Genomic DNA, 20289 nt, shown 5'->3' with positions numbered 1-20289 from the left:
TTACTCATGGGATAGTCCTGGGATGCCTTTCTTCTTTGGTGTGCGCTGGAGCCCTAAAGGAGGAGACAGACAGGGGGGTGAGGGAAGGGGTTCTGACACGCATTCTCCCACCCTGCGTGTGTCCCATACACAGGATCATATATCATATGCCCATCCTCCTCTGCACCGCTACAAGAACAACTTCAACATATCACAGACACTGCAGTGCCCACCTGTGGAGAGGGTGTTAATGAAGCCTGGAATAACTGTGTGTGTGTGTGTGTGTGTGTGTGTGTTTCACTCGGCAAGCCATTTAAGGTGCTTGCCAAGTGAAAAGTGACATCATCCTTATATGGATTTATAATTCGACTCTGACATTAAAAGGCTAAAGGAAAGCAGGACGTTGGCCCAGGGTTCAGATCACATGGTAAAAGGTAAAGACAGCACTCACTCTCCTCTTGGTCTTCTCCACAGCCATGCCAGCAGCGCTCAGAGCCGCGATCCTGTTCTCTATGTCTGACACCTGCAGGGGCGAACAGAACAGAACAGAACAGGAGGGGGTTTCAATAGCAGGTCTGAGTCACTGAGAACCAGGGCGAGTCATTGACCACCAGGCTGAGTCACTTACCACCAGGTTGAATCACTGACCATTAGGCTGAGTCTCTGACCACCGGCGTGAGTCACTGGTTACTGGGTGGAGTCACTGAGAACCTTCAGCAAACTCACCCGCTTAGATTTTGATTTTGCCCTAAAATTTCCCCTTGCTGAGTCTTCCATTTTCTTAAATCCTGCAGGGCTGATGTGTACACTGCTCTCTGTTCCAACCCATTCCCCATTCAAACTGTCATTAGGAAAGTTGGTACTGAGGAAATTTCATTAAAAATGCCTGACCAGGATAAAGTGAGCTTGACCTCACTTTGAGTATGAGCTCTGGGGCGCTTTGCTAAGGTCCTGTTCACTTACCTCGCTCTCCGTGTTCTGGACCTTTGCGGCCGCCATCGCCACCTTGTCCTCCAGCTCTGACAGCTCGGAGTCAGTGGTGTTGCTGTAGCGACTCTTGGCGTCCCCCAGCACCTTGGGCTTCTTGTCCAGGTGGAAGGGCTTACTTGCTGTCGGGTAGACCTGCAGCAGAGTAAAGCTCATCACATACTGGCTCCAAAAGATGACACGCGTTACAGACTGATCTCCTCTGTGCCCTTATGTGGGTGGGGCACAGACCTTACATCTCAAAGACTTACACAGAAGCATGTTATCTGAAGCAGTTTATAATAAACATCTTACACAGAACTATACAGGTAGTGTCCCACCTGGGATTTGAACCTATAAGCAGCTGGATAAGAGTCCAGTTCCACAGCCCCTAAGCCACACTTCCACCAGCTTGGCTAGAATTGAACATCAGATCACCCAGACTTGAATTCAGCCTCTCTTCCTGCACCTTTTGCAGACCTGACTGGAATACTTCAGACTGGCTGGCATGCCTCTTCATTTTCTACAGAGACCTGCTCTGGCACGTTCATGACTCTTCAGAGGCCTTTCAGAGATGGGAGTTGCTGATCAGGGGTTACAGGTCTCAGAGCTTCTTCTGTGGCGTCGCACGGAGGTTATGCACCGCAGGCCTGAGGCTGGCGGTCAGGAACCTCTTAGCACACAGTACGCATCACACCAAGCAGGACCAATAAGAAACACCAGGCACACTGGGCGACCAAATGCAGTAACTTGTTATTACTCATTATACAATGTGTACATCTTATATTACATTCATACTTTTTTGAAAAGTTTGCAAAGTGTACAAACTAGCTAGCAGCTAGAAAAACTTCAACTATAAATGTGTCGAATATTAACTTATTTGTATTAGCTGTTGTTGTCACCATGTTGACGTAAAAGTCTGATTACCATGCATGTTTTTAATATACAAACATCATTCATGACACATTGCAACAAAAAAGCACTAAATCACAATACTGTGTGGTGTTTGTTCCGTGGTGAGTAGCCATATTTCCACTTTGCTTGCTATATCCAAGCTCCTTTCTCCTTTAGAAAACTGAGCAGAGTCGAAAAGCCGCACAGCTGCACTTAACGCCGAGGCTCTTGGGTAAGAAAATAAATCCATTAGGACAACGTCTGCCCTTTGATCTCCTGTTCCTGGCTAAGAAGACAGCTCATTTGCGACGCGACTACTTCTGTGGAGCTGAAGAGGGCCTCATTAAGCGAGCTTTTAGGAAAGGCATGAATGAGAGCCACTCCGCCATCGCAGTCACAGAGCTCCTCACTCAAAAGTTGGCCGCAGAGTGAGTCAGTCTTTAGACAAGCTCCGCTAGTTGCTCCTCACGCTGTTTCCTGTCCGTTCGCCCTGTACCGCGGAGGATGTCATGTTTTACTCATGAACGTGAGGCAGAGCCTCCAAACTTAGTCTCCCGCTGAACAAACACACACTCATCACACTCCCCCGGCAAGTTGGACACGACAGAGCAGCTGTTTGCATGGCTTACCGAGACACACATAACACAAAGAAACTAGTCCCTAGCCGTCGTGCCAACAATTTAGACTGGCTAAAGAGAGGAAACATTAATAACTATAAGCATGCAAATTGTGCATTTGGTATAAAAGTTTGCCTGCAATCATACACAAACCACAGGAAGGGCTGAAATCATCCAATCCCATGGCATCACATTTGAAAGCTTACCAATAATATCATAACAGATCCAACTACAAGAGCCTTCCAGTATAAATTCATATATAAATTCTTGGCTAACACGTAAATGTTAAATATGTGGGGTCTTTAATTTAATAATCTGCCCTTTGCCGATTTTGCTGGAAGTATCTGTACATTAACTCTGGTCCTTTCAGTCCTTTCATTCTATTTAATAAGCGCTGGTTCCCTCACCAGCCACAGCTTCACCCTTCTACTGTAATACTTGGTGATCTGAAGGAGCCATGTCCAACTGAATTCAATTATTCTCCAAAAATGAATGAACACTATACAGATTTTCATCAAACCTCAAGCATTTTGAAAGGCTATGTTTACACAAATAGCAAACCCATGGACCACCTGGATGAGTAGGATTCTCTGATTATAGGGGAGGGCTGTGTACTATCTGATGCTCAAGTGCCTTACTTCTCTCTTCTACCAGTTTTTTATTTCTCGGATTTAATATATCCTGATCATTACTATCCCTCTGTGCTTTTTTCATTATTGCCTCCTTTCTTTGTTTTGGAATCTCTCCAATATTGCAACTTGCTTGCATGGCGGAAAAGCAATTTGAAAAGGGCACTAAAGACTATCAAATCAAAAATGACACAAGAAAATATTCAGAAACAATTAACTGTAATAATGTAATAAAGTTGTGCTCCAAGGTGCCTCTTAACCATATCCAGCCATTTGGACCCTCAACCCTACAAAAAAGGCCTGTGCTGGCATCCAGTGCTGACTCTGTGAAGTTAAGGTTAAAAGGAAACTACACTTACATCCTTTTACAAATATGGCTTTTACCCAGTGAAGCCATGGTTAGCCTTACAAAGGTTAGGACCAGATTTACAAAGGTGAAAAGCAAAAAACAAGCACATTTATGCTTCAGTGAGACTGAGTACTACAGAACTCCAAATACTCCAAAATATCACTGTTCATTTGTTGTTTTACGTTCACCTTGAGTCTCATAAATATATGAAATGAGTTAGTGCATTTGCAGAGTGCTTAACCTGATTCAATATCATTAAATGAATTCCAGGAAAATATTGCAAAACAATGAAGGCTCGAGTAAATTCCTGTTTAAAGATACAGAACAGAGGCACAAAGTGGATCGTGCTCAGGAGCTGGTGTGTGTGTGTGTGTGTGTGTGTGTGTGTGTGTGTGTGTGTGTCAGTTCTGGGGAGGTAGTCCCTCACCTTGCGGCTGGCAGGGCTGGCAGTGGGGAGTTCATCGCTGGAGGAGCTTAGAGTCATTGCATGGAGTGATGAGCTCATGGGGGTGCTCTGGCCCCGCCCCCCGCCTCTTCCCTGGGGCTCTCTGGGAGTCGGGGGCTTCTTCACCTCATCCTCCTCTGAGGACAGGCCCTTATCACTAATGTTTCCGGTCAACTCATCCAGCTTCCTCCGCAGCTTCTTCTCCTCGATCTCCGCCTCAGAAAGGACAGGCTGCGGGGAGCAACACGGTCAGCCAGGGTCAGTACAGTTAATGGAGGTCCAGGCCAGGGCTCTCTAAAAGACATGGCTATTAGCATACTTTGTCTGGATTTGGAAAATTAGCATCCATTGACTTTGAAAAGAATTACCCATCTGAAACATATTTAACAATGGAGCTTAACATAATCACATGTGCAATTCATTAAAAGGAAGTGTACCACTGTGTTGGGATATTCAAAATTAAAATGTGAATCGGTTTCATGTGAGGTAAACACCTAGAAATCGGTTGACAGGCAGAGCATTTTCAAATTTACCCACCTGCCTGTAACATCTATCTCAATGGCTCACTATGACAGAGCAGGCTACTCAGCAGAACAACAGCACAGGGAGAACGTCCGTGTTGCTGTATAGTTTTTCTTATGAATCTCACATACATCAATGTTTTAAATATGTAACAAAGTTATTTAACTAATAATCCCGAATAATCCCTGAATCCTTACTTTAATCTGGGGAATAACATAAATATTATTTAAATATTCAGTAAAACACTGGTGGTGTTTGGAATTCCATACATGATTTCAGATAAAAATAAGACTCATCTATGTACTGACTTGCTTATTGTGCATGACATGAAAAGTGTTTATTCTAGAGCAGACATACAAAATGGAATTACAGAGATATGACCAGTTCATTGTGCTCTCTGATGTGGTAAAATGTTGCTAAATCAGAGGAAATGTCTGATTTTCTTCTTTGACAAAAACTTGAGTGAATCAAATGAAATCTGTCTTCAGAATCTGGCAGTCAAATGTTTGTTTAAAAGGCAGGGATTGAACTGATAGAAAAGGGTAAAGCAAAATGTATTGCCAACAATCTTTGATACAGAACTGTAACATTGCTCCCAAGATTAGTTTAAGAGGAATAAAATGTTCTTCCTGTGCCAAGCAGTAGAGGCCAGGTTCCTTTCAATGAATGGTTTGGTGGGGGCCATTTCAAATCTCTTAAGGATTTATTTTTATTCTGAGCTAAGAAAATGTCTTCTTTTTGCCATCTCCCTGTTACAAGACATGGGTAATAGGCTGAAAACATTACTTCAGGTTTAGGGCTCATTTCTGCCGTTTAGACTCATTCATACATGAGAGTGTAGGATCAGACCCAACACTACAGCATCTGCATCACTGAAAAGACCTTTTGTTTGTTGTAAATAATTGTGAGCCAACTAATCAAAGGGGAAAGTCAACAATTCATTAAAAGCTAATGAACTGAAGGCTGATGAACGAATGACTCCTATAAAATGCTGTAAATATTTTTAAATGATTTTTTTCCGATTTAATTATTAGTGCCCATTGTAATGAATATATCAGCTAAAGTGCTGCCAACATTTCCTGGAAAATGAATTGTGAGCATGTGAGTTTAAGTGTATTAATCAATGGCATTATTAATCTATGTATAAGGCAATCATATGGAAATCCATGTTTTCATGCTTTGCAATCACAGGAGATAATTACAAATGCACTTTCATTACAGAAAGTGAATGTAAAAAAGTACTCTTTCGAGGGGGCAGACGGATGAGGGGGGATGGAGACTGTCCTGGTGTGTGATTCGGCGAATTACTCCACTGATTGAATTGAATGAATTTATAATTTGCAATCCACCACAGAGGCCTGTGTCTGCAAGCACTACATAGCCCCCCTTGGGTTATCAGGGGCCCCCTCTGACTCTGATTGTTTGGACACCTGGTCTCTGAAGTGTCGCTGTGGGGATGCAGAGAAAGAGCCGGGTGACGTATCACCATCGGATGGAGATGAGCGCCCCCTCCCCTCCCCCAACAACAGAAAGCTCTGCTGATGTTCTGCTGTAATGCTCCAGAGCGGGGTGTCTGCTCAAGGGCCCCATGGGACAATCAGCCCCTGCATCCCCTGGAGAGCGTGAGAGCTTCCGCCTGGAACACTCGCTGCTTCATCACTTTTGCTTACTTTTTCGGGGGGCTTTTAGTCTGTGCGTCATACATAGATACACTATCACGTGTCAGTGAACCACCACCCTATAAATACTCTTTCCATTAAAGCCATTTGTCCTCATCTCTGTACAAAACAGGAAATTCAACAAAAAATGGCAATGCCAAATTAACATGAACATAAATGAACTATGATCACTGTGTGTTAAGTAACGCAACAAGTTTATCACAGTTCAACATGTCCAATTTTGGACCCATCATGTCACAAAGCCTGGACCACTGGCCTGAATAAGGTGTGCTGGGAGGAGGACCTAAATATACCAGCAACCCATTCAGAAACCCAACTGGGATAACACACAAGGAGAGCAAATTCAGACAGGCAATTTACACTTGCCCAAAAATGGCATATTGCCACTGTGTAAGAACCTTTAGATAGAATAAGCGGCTGAGTAATGCAGTCATGTGAGTCTGAGCAGGCTAAGGGTGGTCACAGATATACAGATACCCGTATGAGTCTCCCTGGGCAAACTAATGCACAGTTATCATGTAGTACTAATTCAGTGAAAGCTATAACATACAAATTACAAGTTTACATGTGTTTACATGTAACCCACCAGTGCATTCCTGCTAGTGGTACAAAGTTTTTTTTTTAAATAAATATATTGTATTCAATCTACTATAAAGAAATACTAAAAAGAAATACTATAAAGGGTAGCTGTCCATTTTCAGTGATCACTTTAAGGGCCAGTTTATGCTGTTGGAAAATGGTTATTAAATGTTTTACTATTTCGTCATTAAGTAGGACTAAATAGTATTTCAGAAGACATTTCAGAAGACAGTTAACAGGCAATAAGATTTTCGTTTTGGTTGTTAGGATACAGCTTTGGTTAGGAAGTTACAGCACTTGTAAATGCAAATTGTCACTGTGAAAACCTGAGGTAGAGTCAAGACAACAAATCTGAGTATCCCAGCAGTGCATCTGTTAAGCAACAGCTTCTGAATTAAACAATTTCACACCCTTAAATTTGAAGTGTAGTTACTATGTACTAAGTACTAAGAACTTGATTGATAAGTAGTTGTGTATTTAGTGTGAAGTGTTCTGGCATTGTGAACCAAGCCCTTAAGATGACCTGTGACCCTGCAGTCAGTCGCTGTTCTGAAGCGGGCTTGCCGTTACCTGCTCGGGCGGAGTGGTCATTTTCTGTTCCAGGCGGTTGAGCAGACTTTCGATGGCGGACATGCGCTTGTTGAGCTCAGTGATCTAAAGCGCGTCCCACAGGGATGGAGGGAGAGAGGAAGGGAAGGAACGAGAGAGAGGAAGAGTGAGGACCACAACCAGGAGGGAAATGAAGATCCACCCGAGAGGACCATGTGTGACAGATGTTTTTCTTTTCAGGATCGTTTCTTACATGATTTACTGTAAGATAATACCCCATATCCTCCTTCCCCCTGGGGAAATTTCAACATGGAACCATAAACCACACTTTAAAAACCGCTATAATGTCACTTACAGAGACTCTGGGCTGTGGAGTTCAAACATCCTTTACATTTATTTGCTACAATAGTACAATTTCACTATTTATTGTCAGCATATATAGAGTATATACTGTATATATACCTTACATGCAGGTATATACAGTAGCATTTAGATGACACTGCGGGCTGAAATTGAAATGGCAGATATTTGAACAGGTGTTGGTGCTGTTAAGCTCTGGGGAGCCACTCCTGTCCAGTACAGTTATTGTTTAACTTGTGTCTCCTTTACACTTCACTTAAAAACGCTAGCACATCCTGGACAACTTCCTGTCACACGATGGCCTTTCCAGGCAGAAGCCATTATGTCCCAGCACTGGAGAGAGCACAGGGAACCGGTGAACCTTAAGTGATTTTTCACCTGTGTTTTACAGAAACCATGAGAGAAAGTGAGAGAGGAAGAGGAAAAGATTCAAACACCATTATACATTAATTCAATCAATATTAACAGAATGTATATACTGCCAATAAAGGAGTTTGAATCAGAGTTTGAGAGAGAGAGAGAGAGAGAGAGAAAGCTAGATAGATACATAGATAGATAGATTGATAGATTGATAGATAGGTAGATAGATACCCAGACACCATCATCAATCAATAAGCCCCAAGATTGCCCAAGAAGGACACAAAGGGCCTCTTGTGATGTCATCCCCGCCAGATCATGTTGAGTGACGTGCAGATTGAAATAAGAGCACCAGAGGAAGCTGTGGAGCGCAGTCACTCAGTCTATAGGGTGACAGTTACTGGCTCACAATGGCGTCATATTCACAGTTTCGTCTTCCCTTCCATCCATGAAAGTTATACTCATTTCAATATAATAGCGCCAAAAACCCGGACCACAGCATGTCTGTTTCTGCCGAGCTTGCCATCATCAGAAACCCTTTGATGTATATGGAGCATTTCCTCATTCATGCATTTAATACATATTGCAGTACTAATCCTAAACTTAAGGAGCCAACATTGATGAACAGAGCAACCTACGGCAGAGTCTAAACTATTTTGAACCCAAAATGCTGACTCTCCCATTTGGATGTGTATAAAGGATGAGTACATTCCACCAGACATGCATTGGATTACTGCATGTGCAAACTGTAGGTGTTGGGTCAGTAGCAGCTATTGTAGCTGTGTTAAATGCTGCGTCCTTTGACTTCAATCAATACAACATATATTTACATTTTAAACCAGATATTAATAAACCAAATTTGAACATAGAAATATAAGCTTTCCAAAGCTGCCCTTGTTTGTGGTTATTAATCAAATGTCTTATTCTCATCCTTTCCTTTCAAAGTATCAGTTGATATCCTGTCAACAGTGAACAGATACAGAAAAAGTGAAGAACTCCTGCAAATAATTTCAAGTTCATTCCTGATGAAGAACCTGGAAAACCAAAGCTCAGTCAAAAATATCAGAGCATGACCTTATCTTTGTTTCAATGCTCATGTTAAGCTCCTTTCTTACTGCTTTGCAGATGTGAAAAACTTGCTCACTAAAATGCTCACTAACATTGAGGAAGTGTAGACTACAAGGTCAAAAAAGCCACAAGGTCACCAAAAGAAGTACCAGGCAGAGGAGTGGACAGAGGGACACACTGTGGTCCTTTGGCACCTCCTGGGCAGACAGACAGGAGGACACACAGACAGTGTGCTCTGTGGCCATTCAGCTCAGCTCCAGTGAGAAAGCTGGACAAAAGCAGCCACCACACTCGTGGTGATGAGCCGAACAGCTGCCTCTACTCCGGTTAACATCCATATCCCATGAGGCCTTGCTTCACAGCTCATGGAGATGGGGGAGTCCAGAGCGGAGCTGCAGTCCATGGAGCGGTCAGCCCATTTCACCATGCTTCTTCTACTGTCAGGAAGCTAAAGTGACTGTGAAAAAGCCTCATTTATCAAGCAGGGCTTTTCTTTGATCCATGACCCTACATATATACTATGTATACTGTAAATATATACATCATGCATAGGCATCGTAAAACTACTGTAAATTAGGGGTGGACAATATGGCAAAAAAATTCAAATGTTTGGATGATGTTTTGTGTTTTTTTATTGGAGTTGATTTTATGTTTTTGAAAATGAAGTACGAAGGGAAAGCCATGCTACTATGCCTGCTTGTGGCTGTGGCTTATGTCAGATCGCTTAAATCCAAACCCTTTTTCGGAATCGGTTCCTCCCTTGAGTCCACAGTAGTTTTCTCACTTCCCTCACTCATGGTTTCTCAGTGAAAGTCAATAAAGCCACATGGAGTACAATACCTGCTGTATCATGAGTATATCATAAATACTGAAACAATATTATATTTGCAACCATTCTCATATCCTCTTCAAACAAATAGAAATACCGTTTTTATCTCATATGGATGCATACAGTGCATATTAAAAACTAGCCAGCTAATTTGTCTGAAAAACGGAGATAGGTACCCTTGCCACCAACCAAGACAGCACCTTCTTCAAGTATTAGATATTAGCTAACAACAGGCACCTAATACATACTTAGTTATATTGAAAAGTAATTGAATGAAAACCAGAAGTGACATAGACCCTCATATTTAAAGTCATTAGTATATATTATATGTGTGTAATACATTCCCCACTATTTTACAGGACTAAGAGCTAAAAATGCTAGTGCATCCAAAATAAAGCATCTACAAACATCTTAAATTTTCGATTTAAATTTGACCAGTTGTCCAAGCCAGGATATCACATTATGCAGCTATTTATCTGACTAACCCAGTAGCACAGTTAAAAATTTAGAAAACCGCGAATTTAACAGGGACCGGGCCAACGGAAAGCAGGGCCAACAAAGCAGTCTAGTATTAATCTAAACTAACCATTAAACTACAGCCACACATCAGAGAGTGTTACCCAGGTAACCATAAGCAGCTATAAAAGCGCTGAATAAATGGTTTAAAATGTGAAATTAAATATGTTTCTAGAGAAAAAGCGAGATGTCCAGCGTGGAGCGTGGTATGCAATCAGTGCCCTGAGCGTAAATGTGCCTGATTCGTACACGAGCCTGCAGGATGTGCCTGCGTGATCGCGCTTCTCCTGATGAGAGGCGTGTGAGTCTGAGGTTCATGAGTCACCGCACTTTTGTGCTGCATGCTGGTTATTCAGTGCTCATCTCTTAGGCGCGGCACTTCAAGATATTTGCTCCTGAGAGCTCGCTGCTGTGAAGTGGGTCCTCGAAAATCATACTACTCCTTAGAAAACATTTGCAGAGGAAACTATAATTAGGACAATGTAGCTTTTACCTTCTCAAAGAGTGGGAGCAGATTTACCAGGCTTGCGCACAGCGACACCTGGAGCCTACACTTATGAATGGTCTGACTCCAATATGCATAATAAAGGAATGAACAAATCAATACAATAGTGACATACTCAATTGAATGTACATGGATTCATTCACAAACAAAAGCATTTGTTATTTATTTTCCTGTTTATTTATCTTTCATAATGTAAACTGAGATGCAACATGACCAACAAGTTGACTGGGAGTGTTACCATGTCCCTCTTACACACATTGATAACTTCCCTTGTCTTAGCAAATCAGCTAATGACAGCTGAGATGTAGATGCAAACATAATTCCAGTGCTGCTTCCATTTGCCTGTGAGCTCACTGGGGGTTTGATTGACAGCACTCCATATATATAATTTTAACATTTCATGTATGTCACAAAATATGTCATATTTTAGTTTTGTTTATATATTTATTTACTGTATTAATTTAATTTTACAGAAATAGGTGTATGAACATTGTCCTTTCTTTATTTCCTGTAAAATATCTGTTAAAATTGCCTGTTAAAGAGCAGGACATTTTGAGGACGTTGGATGGGATGTACACAGTCTACAGCCTGTTTTCACAATGAAACACCTAACTGTTAATGCTTTGTTTGCCAAGTGAGGCATATTTGCTTGACTTACTCTACTGACCTGCACCAGCTAAATGAAATGAACTCTGCCAGGACTGCCCATGTTACTGGAGTCAAATATAAGTCAAGAGCAGCACCAAAGCCACAGCTTCACTCTGAACAAGGCTGGTTGAGGGAGTTAAGGACAAATGAGACTCCTCCCAGCAGGGAGGGACAGTCTGTGTATATCCACCTGTGAAACAGCCCACGTCTGATGGATGAGGCTGCCATGGGCGGGGCTACTGACAGGAGCAGGGGCAGTGGTGGGGGAGGGGTCAGGGGCGGGGCTGCTCACCTGGGGCGGGGCCTGATGGACATTCTCCTGGGAGGACGCCCGGCTGCGGCGGCGGGGGGGCAGCTGGTACAGCGGGTAGCGCTGGCCCTCCTCCTCCTCTGAAGTGTCCATGTCCTGGTAGTGGTGGCGCTGGGGGCCGTTGGGGGCAGCGATCTTGGACAGGGAACGCGCGCGCATCATTCTGTAATCGTTGTACTGCCCTTCGTCTGTGGGGAGGAAGAGGACGAGTGTGTGTTTGTGTGATAAAGTGTCTGTCATAATGTGCTTGTGTGAATGTGTGTGTGTGAGGTGAGGATGTCTGTGAGTGCATATGTGGGTCTGTGACTGTGGGTGATGATGTGTGTGTGATGTGTTTGTGTGTGGCAATAATGTGTGTGTGTGTCTGTGTATGTGTGATGATGTATGTGTGTGTGTGTGTGTGTGTGTGTAATGATGTGTCTGCGTGTCTGTCCCTCACCGGAGCGTATGGACTTGTCCAGGCTCTTGCGGCGGTGAATTCGCAGGTGCACCTCGGTGTTGAACTCAGGGTCTCTCCCCTGCCCCGCCTGTTCCTCCAGGATCTGCTGGAACACTGAGGCCATGTCGGCCTCCGCGATCATCGACTCGCGCCGTGTCACGCCCTCCAGACTCCCAGAGCGCTGCGGATACCACAGCAATCCACCATGTACCATGCCGACTTCCCACAATGCACCATGGCCATGTCACGGCACGCACACACATACAAGCACTTACAGTCATGTGCTCCATGCAGCCTGAAGCACTGAGGTGATGACAGTGTGAACTCACAGTATGCACTACACTGGGTCCTACAGCAGCTCAAAGAGTCAGAAACAACAGACTATCTACTACTGCTAACATCTGCTCTATCAAAGCTCAGTTCCTGACTTACGAGCTCTACAGACAGGCATTCTGAGGGCTGCTGGGGATGCAGACTGAGACATGCAGATCACATTGGGGGGGGGCGTGTTGGTGTCACAATTTACCTTCACCTGACATGCTCTCACTTGGCCATCTATGCACTATGCTAAGCGTGTCCCTACTACTATTGCTACAGTGACTCTGTTCCTCTGACAGAAAGGGCATGAAACTCTACATAAGCAGAGTTTCTCATTCATGAATATACAGCCTATATTCAAGTACATATGTGTATATGTACGTGTGTATTCATGAAACCTTATTACCAAAGGATAGGAGTAGGGATCAGTGTTGTATTGCAGAGGGTAATGTGGAGGACAGCACTGGGAGTGGGTAGGGTAATAAGAAGACACACATAAGGTGCTAAGAGACAGAGACACGTGTGCATTAGGTGGTGTCATGGGGTCCAAACCTGACAGCATCTTCAGCAGTACTACAAAAGACATCCCTCGCTACATTAACACCTGTAATGGCAGCCCTTCCCTGCTTTTGGAACCAGTGTGCCATGGGAATGCTTCTGGCTTCCTCTGCCGTTTAAGTGGCCGCTAATACGCTGGGGCCCAGGTGGAGTGTGACTCTGTCTGGCGCTCAGTGAGGACTGTAGTCACAGCAGGGCCAGTGCTCTCAGAGAGGATGGCAGAAGTCAAAATGACACGGAAGCACAAGGGCAAAGACACGGCTCAGGCTTAACGAAGACCAACAACCTTCAGGAACACAGCCAAAATGTAAGAAAAGGAGGGTTTCCTGGGACACTGGAAGAGATTTCAGGACCTGTAGCCTTTTTAAAGGTGGGGCTCAGAATGGTTTGCAATCAACCTTTATATAAATTGATAGTAAAATATATTCTAGGCTTCTGTTAAACAATTTGTGTAGGGTGGCTGATGTTATCAGGTTTGGCCACCTCTTTACGTTTGGGAAAATAGAGGCATCAGTGAGAGTTTGTCAGATCATTGTGTAAGCTCGCTCAGGGAGCCTGTGATGGACACCTCCTTCATCAGCACCTGGTTGGGAATTAAATGAATCCCAAGACGATTTTCTGAGCCTTTCCATTCTGTGTTCACACCTGGGCTCCCATGCTTCTTGTTCTTCAGGTGTTTTTTTATGATCTATTTAACCAGGTAAATCCTCTTTTCCAAAGGAAACCTGGCCAAGAAGGCAGCAGCACATGGAGTTACAGACAAAAGACAAAACCACTCGATATAAAAATGTGTTTAACACGCACCTGGTCCCCTGAGCACCTTTACCTGAGAGCAGAAACATCCTACTGCGGCAGTGTAGCATAGTGATAAGGAGCAGGACTTGTAACTGAAAGGTTGCCAGTTCAATTCCCTGCTGGGGCACTGCTGCTGTATCCTTGGGCAAGGTACTTAACCCACAATTGCCTCAGTAAATATCCAGCTATATAAATAGATAACATTGTGAAAAAACTGTAACTGATGTAAGTCGCTCCGGAATAAGAGCATCTGCTACATTACGGTAATGTAATGCAATGTACTGCGAGCCAAGGGCAAAGGCCCCAGTACTCAGCCAGCCAGCAAAAAACTTATTTTACAATTTGATGAACCAATCTGTTATACTCAAGAGGAACGTTATGTAGGGTAAGACTAGGAGAAGCTGTAGGCATACACTGTCCCTGCATAATTTAAATGAGCTAGGCAGACTCTCACTGGTGCCTCTGTGTGTGTGCAGTTGGGTGGGGAGTTGGGGGGGTATAGGGAAGAGCCACGCCCGACGGGTACCTGGAAGGACTGGCGGCGGGAATGAGTGGAGTACTCATTGTCCAGATCGAAATCAAGGGGGTGAACCGAAAGCAGACGTTTGGTCTTTCGCATCTTGAAGGTATTGAGACAGACACATGATCACCAAGGACTGAACCAGATCATCCGCCCCTGGCCCTGGCTGTAAACTGTGGCTCACAGCCCAGGGCCCTGAAACACTGACACCCAAGAGCCACAATAGGGATCAAAGTGCCCTGTACACTGAATCTACAGTCCCAAAGGAGCTATACATCTACATACGTGCATAATTTCAATACTTTTGTATATACTCTCTCAGAATGTATGTTATATATTTCTATATCTATCTATCTATCCATCAATCTATCTATATAGATAGATATAGCTATATATATATATATATATATATTATATATATATATATATATATATATATATATATATATACAGATAGATAGATAAAGATATAACAGTAGATAGATAGATGAAGATATCTATAGATCTCTCTGTATGTCTATATACACAAAAGTATCTAAATCATACAGAAAGGAGTGCTTGAAAACGTCCTGTATTTTTGCAGAGATGTTTTTATCCTGCTCCTAATGCCTGAAACTGGGCGGGGCTCTTGAGGATCAGGTTTCAGCCATTCAGAAAGAGGATCAATCACACCCACAGAGCAGGATGCTCCTCGCACAGGGTCAGGGTTGTGTAATGCCCCAGATCAGAGGAGTTCAAGGCCCGCAAAGGCTCTGCTCGAACACACCAGTCATTAAGTGCTCCCTGAGAGAAGCTGCATGAGAGTACAGAGTGTCCCAGAGGCAAGTCATGCCAGAATATGAGGCTGCAGCTGCTGAGCTTGGACACCTGTGAGACACAATGTGACCTTCCCAGAGCAATATAAAAACAACCACCAGGGGGCACATTCTTAGGCAAGAAAAACCAATCGCTGTGATCCCATGTTGCATACTTTCTGTCACAGGTGAAAGTGAGTTTTTGACCATACAATAAGCTCAGTGCATATTGCAAGTAGCAGTTAAAGTGTTTTAAATCCCTGCATCCTGCTCTCAGCTAATTTCATTTGGGATGACTGTACCAGTAAACAAGAAATAAGATACATCTGTTTAAATCACCCACCCTCAAATTTTCTATCATGTTCTATATCATTGATCTGCCTTGCTTGCATGTGCTTTCCTTCTCTTGGTACTGTACCGAAACCCGTATCTGCTCCATGTACCAATAAGCCTTTTGAAGGTGCTTGTTTTCTTTTTGCTAATGCAGTGATTTCTTCAAGATGGTACGCCAAACCCTAACAGCCCTAATAGAGTTGTGGTGTGAGCCAGCGCTGTGGTTACCCAGCACACACACATCCTTCACATTTCCCACACAGGTCACCACTGTTGCAGTCGGAAAGCGACACTTTGCACGGCAGGAATGTTGCTGAAACGTTTCGATCTGAGGTGTTAGTCTCATGCTGATTGGCTGCGATTCTTCCTTGCTTGTCAGTCAGGTTACAGTCAGGGATCTCAGTCTGAGTTCGCAGCAGGTGCGTTCAACTGCCCAAGGCCTTCCAACATTTAATCACAATCTCAATTTTAACTTTTTTTCCCTCTTGCTTGTCTATCCTAGGTAAAAGCCAAATTGAGGGTAATGTGAGAGCAAGCATCTTGTGTGGTGAACACAACTGTTACTGGCTGTTTATGGTTTCCAGCAAGCAATTTGTGGGACTTTAATAAAATCATTGATCAGTGCTGTTTGAGGTTCACATTGGCTGCTTGAGGAGTTGAAGGTACCTCTGCCTGAGCCGTCATTCCTATTCAATCTATGCTCTATTGTAACGACACAGGCGTGACACGGGACACATAATCACTTGATTAATTCCATACCTTCAGTGCATGGGGGAATATACAGCACAAATGCTGAAAAGGAGCCGAATTTTAAGCATGTTTGCATGTGCGGAGAAGCGTATGTTTTAATCAAGCTGACTGTTCTAATGGTGTCGCGCCTACAACAGAGCAATAGATAGCCCAGATGAAAACCATCAGCCTCCACCCCGCACCATCAGAGTGCAGGTGGCTGTGTTTTTTTCTGATCAGGCATGGTTAATGGAAGCCATGAAGGTCCTGGGCTGAATAGAAACATCTTATATTCACACAGCCTTTTCAGCGCACGGCCAAAGACAATGGGGAGGCAATAGGGCCGAGGCTTTTCTCTGAAAGGGACTTGGTGAAAAGGAGGGCTTTTACCAGCCTGTATCTCTGCCCATCAGACGGATCAATCTGGTCCTCATCGTGGCCGTCAAAAACACCTGAGGAAGAAAAGGAGGCAGGTATTAAAAGTGGATTTGTGTAGCCTCCGCATAACCCCTTTGCTGAAAACAGTGCTGTTTTTGTTTTTGAGCACCATCACTGCCTGGTTGCCTCTTTTTCATATTATTTTTGGACGCCTCACATGTAGTCGGTTGAGTAATGTGGCCATGATCAGCCCTTTGGCCCATGAGGAAAAGTGTTCCTGAGGCCACGTTCAAACGAGGGCCAATCAGACACTTTGCCTGCAAGGACAGGCCGCGTTCCTCCCAGGTTTGTCCTGTTGATTTAGTGGCAGCTTTCAGTCCATAACACTGTGTTCTGCTCAAATTGACTCCTGAAGCCTCACTTCTGTCATGCATTTACTTACTCACTGTAAATCAGCATTAATTTATGATTAGTACTGCGGTATGAAGGAAATATGGACTATATGCACAAGGACGAGATACACTGCTCTTCCAAACCGCACACAAACACACACACACACACACACACACACACACACATATGTGCACACACATACGTGCAAACACATATATATATACAGACACACATACACACACACACACATATGTGGCCATACACACACATACACCGATGTGCTGCCATGTCCACTGGCAGTCTGTGCTGTGATCTCCACTATCAGTCTGTGCTGTGATCTCCACTATCAGTCTGTGCTGTGATCTCCACTGGCAGTCTGTGCTGTGATCTCCACTAGCAGTCTGTGCTGTGATCTGGACCTTGCATTAATCCAAAGTGATCCAAGCAGCAAAAACTGCATTTTTGAAGAAATCCTTCATCTCTCTCAGACCAGCTCTACATTCTTTGCACACAAAAACATAATTATGCCTAAGACTTGCTCCAAACAAAATCAACAAGCAAAGTACAGGGTGCAGAATTGCTTCCAGAGAATATTTGCCCCCATGAATGCAGACGCAAGCATGTGGTACGCATACCCCCCTCCCCATGCTCTTTACTCACTGCGGACATCAGGCATGCTGTGGGTATCATCATCACGGGGGCCTGGGACAGTGAAGAAAAAAAGGGGGGGGGTCACTTCCCCACTGTCTGCACGAATGGCCGAATCACACCAACGTCATCAGGGAACTGCTCCCTGGGATTGTCTTTCCTAACAAGAGACACCTCCTATCACTCCAATCAGTTCCTGAACCCCAATTTCCTCATATCCAGCTGTATAAATGGGTAACATGTATAAACTGTAAGCTATGCAAGTCACTCTGGATGTGAGTGTCTGCAAAGTAAATGTAAAATAATAATTTAATATTGCCCTCGGGAGAAACAAGACAGATCATTTGAAAAGATAGGAGAAAGACAGGGATTAAACAACCACTTTTCCACTTTACATAATCCTGCTGGCCTGTCCTTCTGTGACCCACACGGTCCAAAAGCTCTGACAAGACTATAGTATGGGCTTTGTGGCTCATTTTCATTGCCAGCACACAGAAACTCTCTCTGTCCCTCGCTCTCTGGCTCCCTCTTTCTCTCACTCCCTCTCTTTGTCTCTGTCCTTGTCTCTCTCTTTCTTTCTCTCTCTGTCTCCCTCTATCTCTCACTCCCACTTGCTGTTTCCCTCTCTCCCTCTCTTTGTCTCTGCCCCTCTCTCTGCCCCCTCTCTCCCTCTCCCTCTCCCTGTCTCTGTCCCTCTGCTTCTCTCCCTCTCTTTCTACCAATCTTTCTTTGTCGCTGTGTTTCTAATTTGACTGTAAAATGCATTTCTCTTCCACCCTCTGTTTGCAGTCAGAGGAGCCCAGCAGAAGCCATGCAGGCCAGAGTCGGCCGAGTCCAGGCGCTCAGCGAGGCATGTGACTGAGAGATCACGAGAGTCTGCCGTTCGGCCAGCGCAGGGCGTCCGGCCTGCAAGGAACGCCCGCGCACTGTGCGTGCCAGTCCCCCCCCCACGCGCGGCTAACGGCTGACTTTACAGCGTTCACATCTAATGATCCAGCGCACACATCTAATGTCAGACACAGGTTCCAAGCAGGCTGAACCGCAGGAGACCACAAGGGCTGACACTCCCCCTCTTCCCCAAACTCAGAGGGAAAAGACAAACTCCCTCTGTCTGTTTGGCAGCGATACGGTAGCACTCACTGCACACGGATTCGAAACCTTAGACAGTCACTGACAGACGGCCCACAGGAATCATGGCATCAGATTTAAACGAGAATCCAAGGGAGCTGGGGAGCCTGTGTGAGGTGCCTCAATGTGGGCCTAACTCATGTATTGATGGATGTGATAAAAATAGCTGTATACATTAAATATGATAGATATAATAATGTATTATATCCATTGCTATCTGTATTACTCACTATTACCCATGGGGCTCAAATCTTTTATTAAATAATAAACCTGATGTGTGGAGGAGAAAAATAGACAGTGAATCCACAGGATCTCACTTTTAGGCATGGCGGGACGAACCCGGAAACTTGGCCCTGAATGACCTGTTTAGTATTGTTGTGTCTCCTTGGAGACGGGATGCTGCGCGTCCATGGCACCCACCTCTTAGATCCGGCTGGGAGCCGCGCTCCCCGTTCAGGCGTTTCTGGAGCGACCGCATGACCTTAGCACTGCCGAAACGCTTGAAGCGAGCACGCACATTCTGGTGGTACCATTCCAAGGTTCCGATTTTCAGCACCCTGCCAAAACATAGAGGACACACGCTATTAATAATAATTATAATTATAAAGTCGGTATGATTCAGAAATAAGAACAATATGAAGCACTGCTGTTGATGAGGAAATAGGGATACTTGGCTTGGAGTTGACCCCTGCGTTTCGACATCATACAGAGGAAGACAATAAGAAGGATGTGGGGTGGAGGAGGGATGCTGTATACAGCTGATATGAAAAGGAAGTGGTGAGTGGGTTTTTATACTTGAGGATGGGGTGGGTTTGTTAATTGCTTAGTTATTGTCTAAACATATTCCTCCTGAATATTCCTTTCAACCTTCAGTAATAATTAATTAGCAGAGACCCATGTTTAGCTTCTTTTTGTGTCTACACACATGAACACATATGCTCACAGAAAGGGTCCATTGCCTGTAAGTGAATGTTTTTTCACTGTATGTGACAAGGTACAAGTAACAATTACAACAGTGTGACCGCACACTGAGAGACACTGTATCTTGCTGATGTTCCAGACAGATGCAATAACTACGGTATGACATTCATTCAGTGCTGAATAAAAGCCTTGTTCATTCATCATCTGCTCATGAGCAGCTCATTCAGGTATTGGAGGATTGCAGCACCTTTCGTCAGCCATGTGCTGATTCATATACTTAGGTATTCTGTACCAAACACTGCCTGTGTGACCACAATAGAGCGCCTATGGTATAATCTAAACCTTGGTCCTGGATGGTCACAATTAAATGGTTTTCTTGTGGTCCAGTGTTTCTTACCTCCTGTTCTGGCATTCCACTGTGTGATGGTTTTAGTTCTAATGTGAAATAACCCAATTTCATCAAATCTTTAACTAAACACTGACCTGAATTAGATGTCAATGGTCAGGGTGACTGCTGTTAATTCAGGATGAAGC

At 44.1% G+C, this 20289-nt stretch overlaps 1 protein-coding gene across 1 annotated transcript in view; it reads right to left on the bottom strand.

The window, feature by feature from the left end:
* The window catches only part of LOC118785829 (melanophilin-like), a 36359-nt gene that overhangs the window by 4560 nt on the left and 11510 nt on the right, over window positions 1-20289 (bottom strand). Inside the window, exons 3-13 of the mRNA XM_036540768.1 lie at window positions 19279-19391; window positions 17719-17760; window positions 16678-16739; window positions 14438-14530; window positions 12241-12343; window positions 11784-11989; window positions 7230-7313; window positions 3862-4110; window positions 943-1101; window positions 431-502; window positions 5-53 (exon numbers count right to left, since the gene is read on the bottom strand). Of these exons, the coding sequence (XP_036396661.1) occupies window positions 5-53; window positions 431-502; window positions 943-1101; window positions 3862-4110; window positions 7230-7313; window positions 11784-11989; window positions 12241-12343; window positions 14438-14530; window positions 16678-16739; window positions 17719-17760; window positions 19279-19391 (1232 nt within the window). The remainder of the gene's footprint in view (window positions 1-4; window positions 54-430; window positions 503-942; window positions 1102-3861; window positions 4111-7229; window positions 7314-11783; window positions 11990-12240; window positions 12344-14437; window positions 14531-16677; window positions 16740-17718; window positions 17761-19278; window positions 19392-20289) is intronic.

Source organism: Megalops cyprinoides, chromosome 11 (assembly GCF_013368585.1).
Source record: "Megalops cyprinoides isolate fMegCyp1 chromosome 11, fMegCyp1.pri, whole genome shotgun sequence".
Taxonomy (NCBI): Eukaryota; Metazoa; Chordata; class Actinopteri; order Elopiformes; family Megalopidae; genus Megalops; species Megalops cyprinoides.
This window is presented reverse-complemented; position numbering and strand designations above follow the sequence as displayed.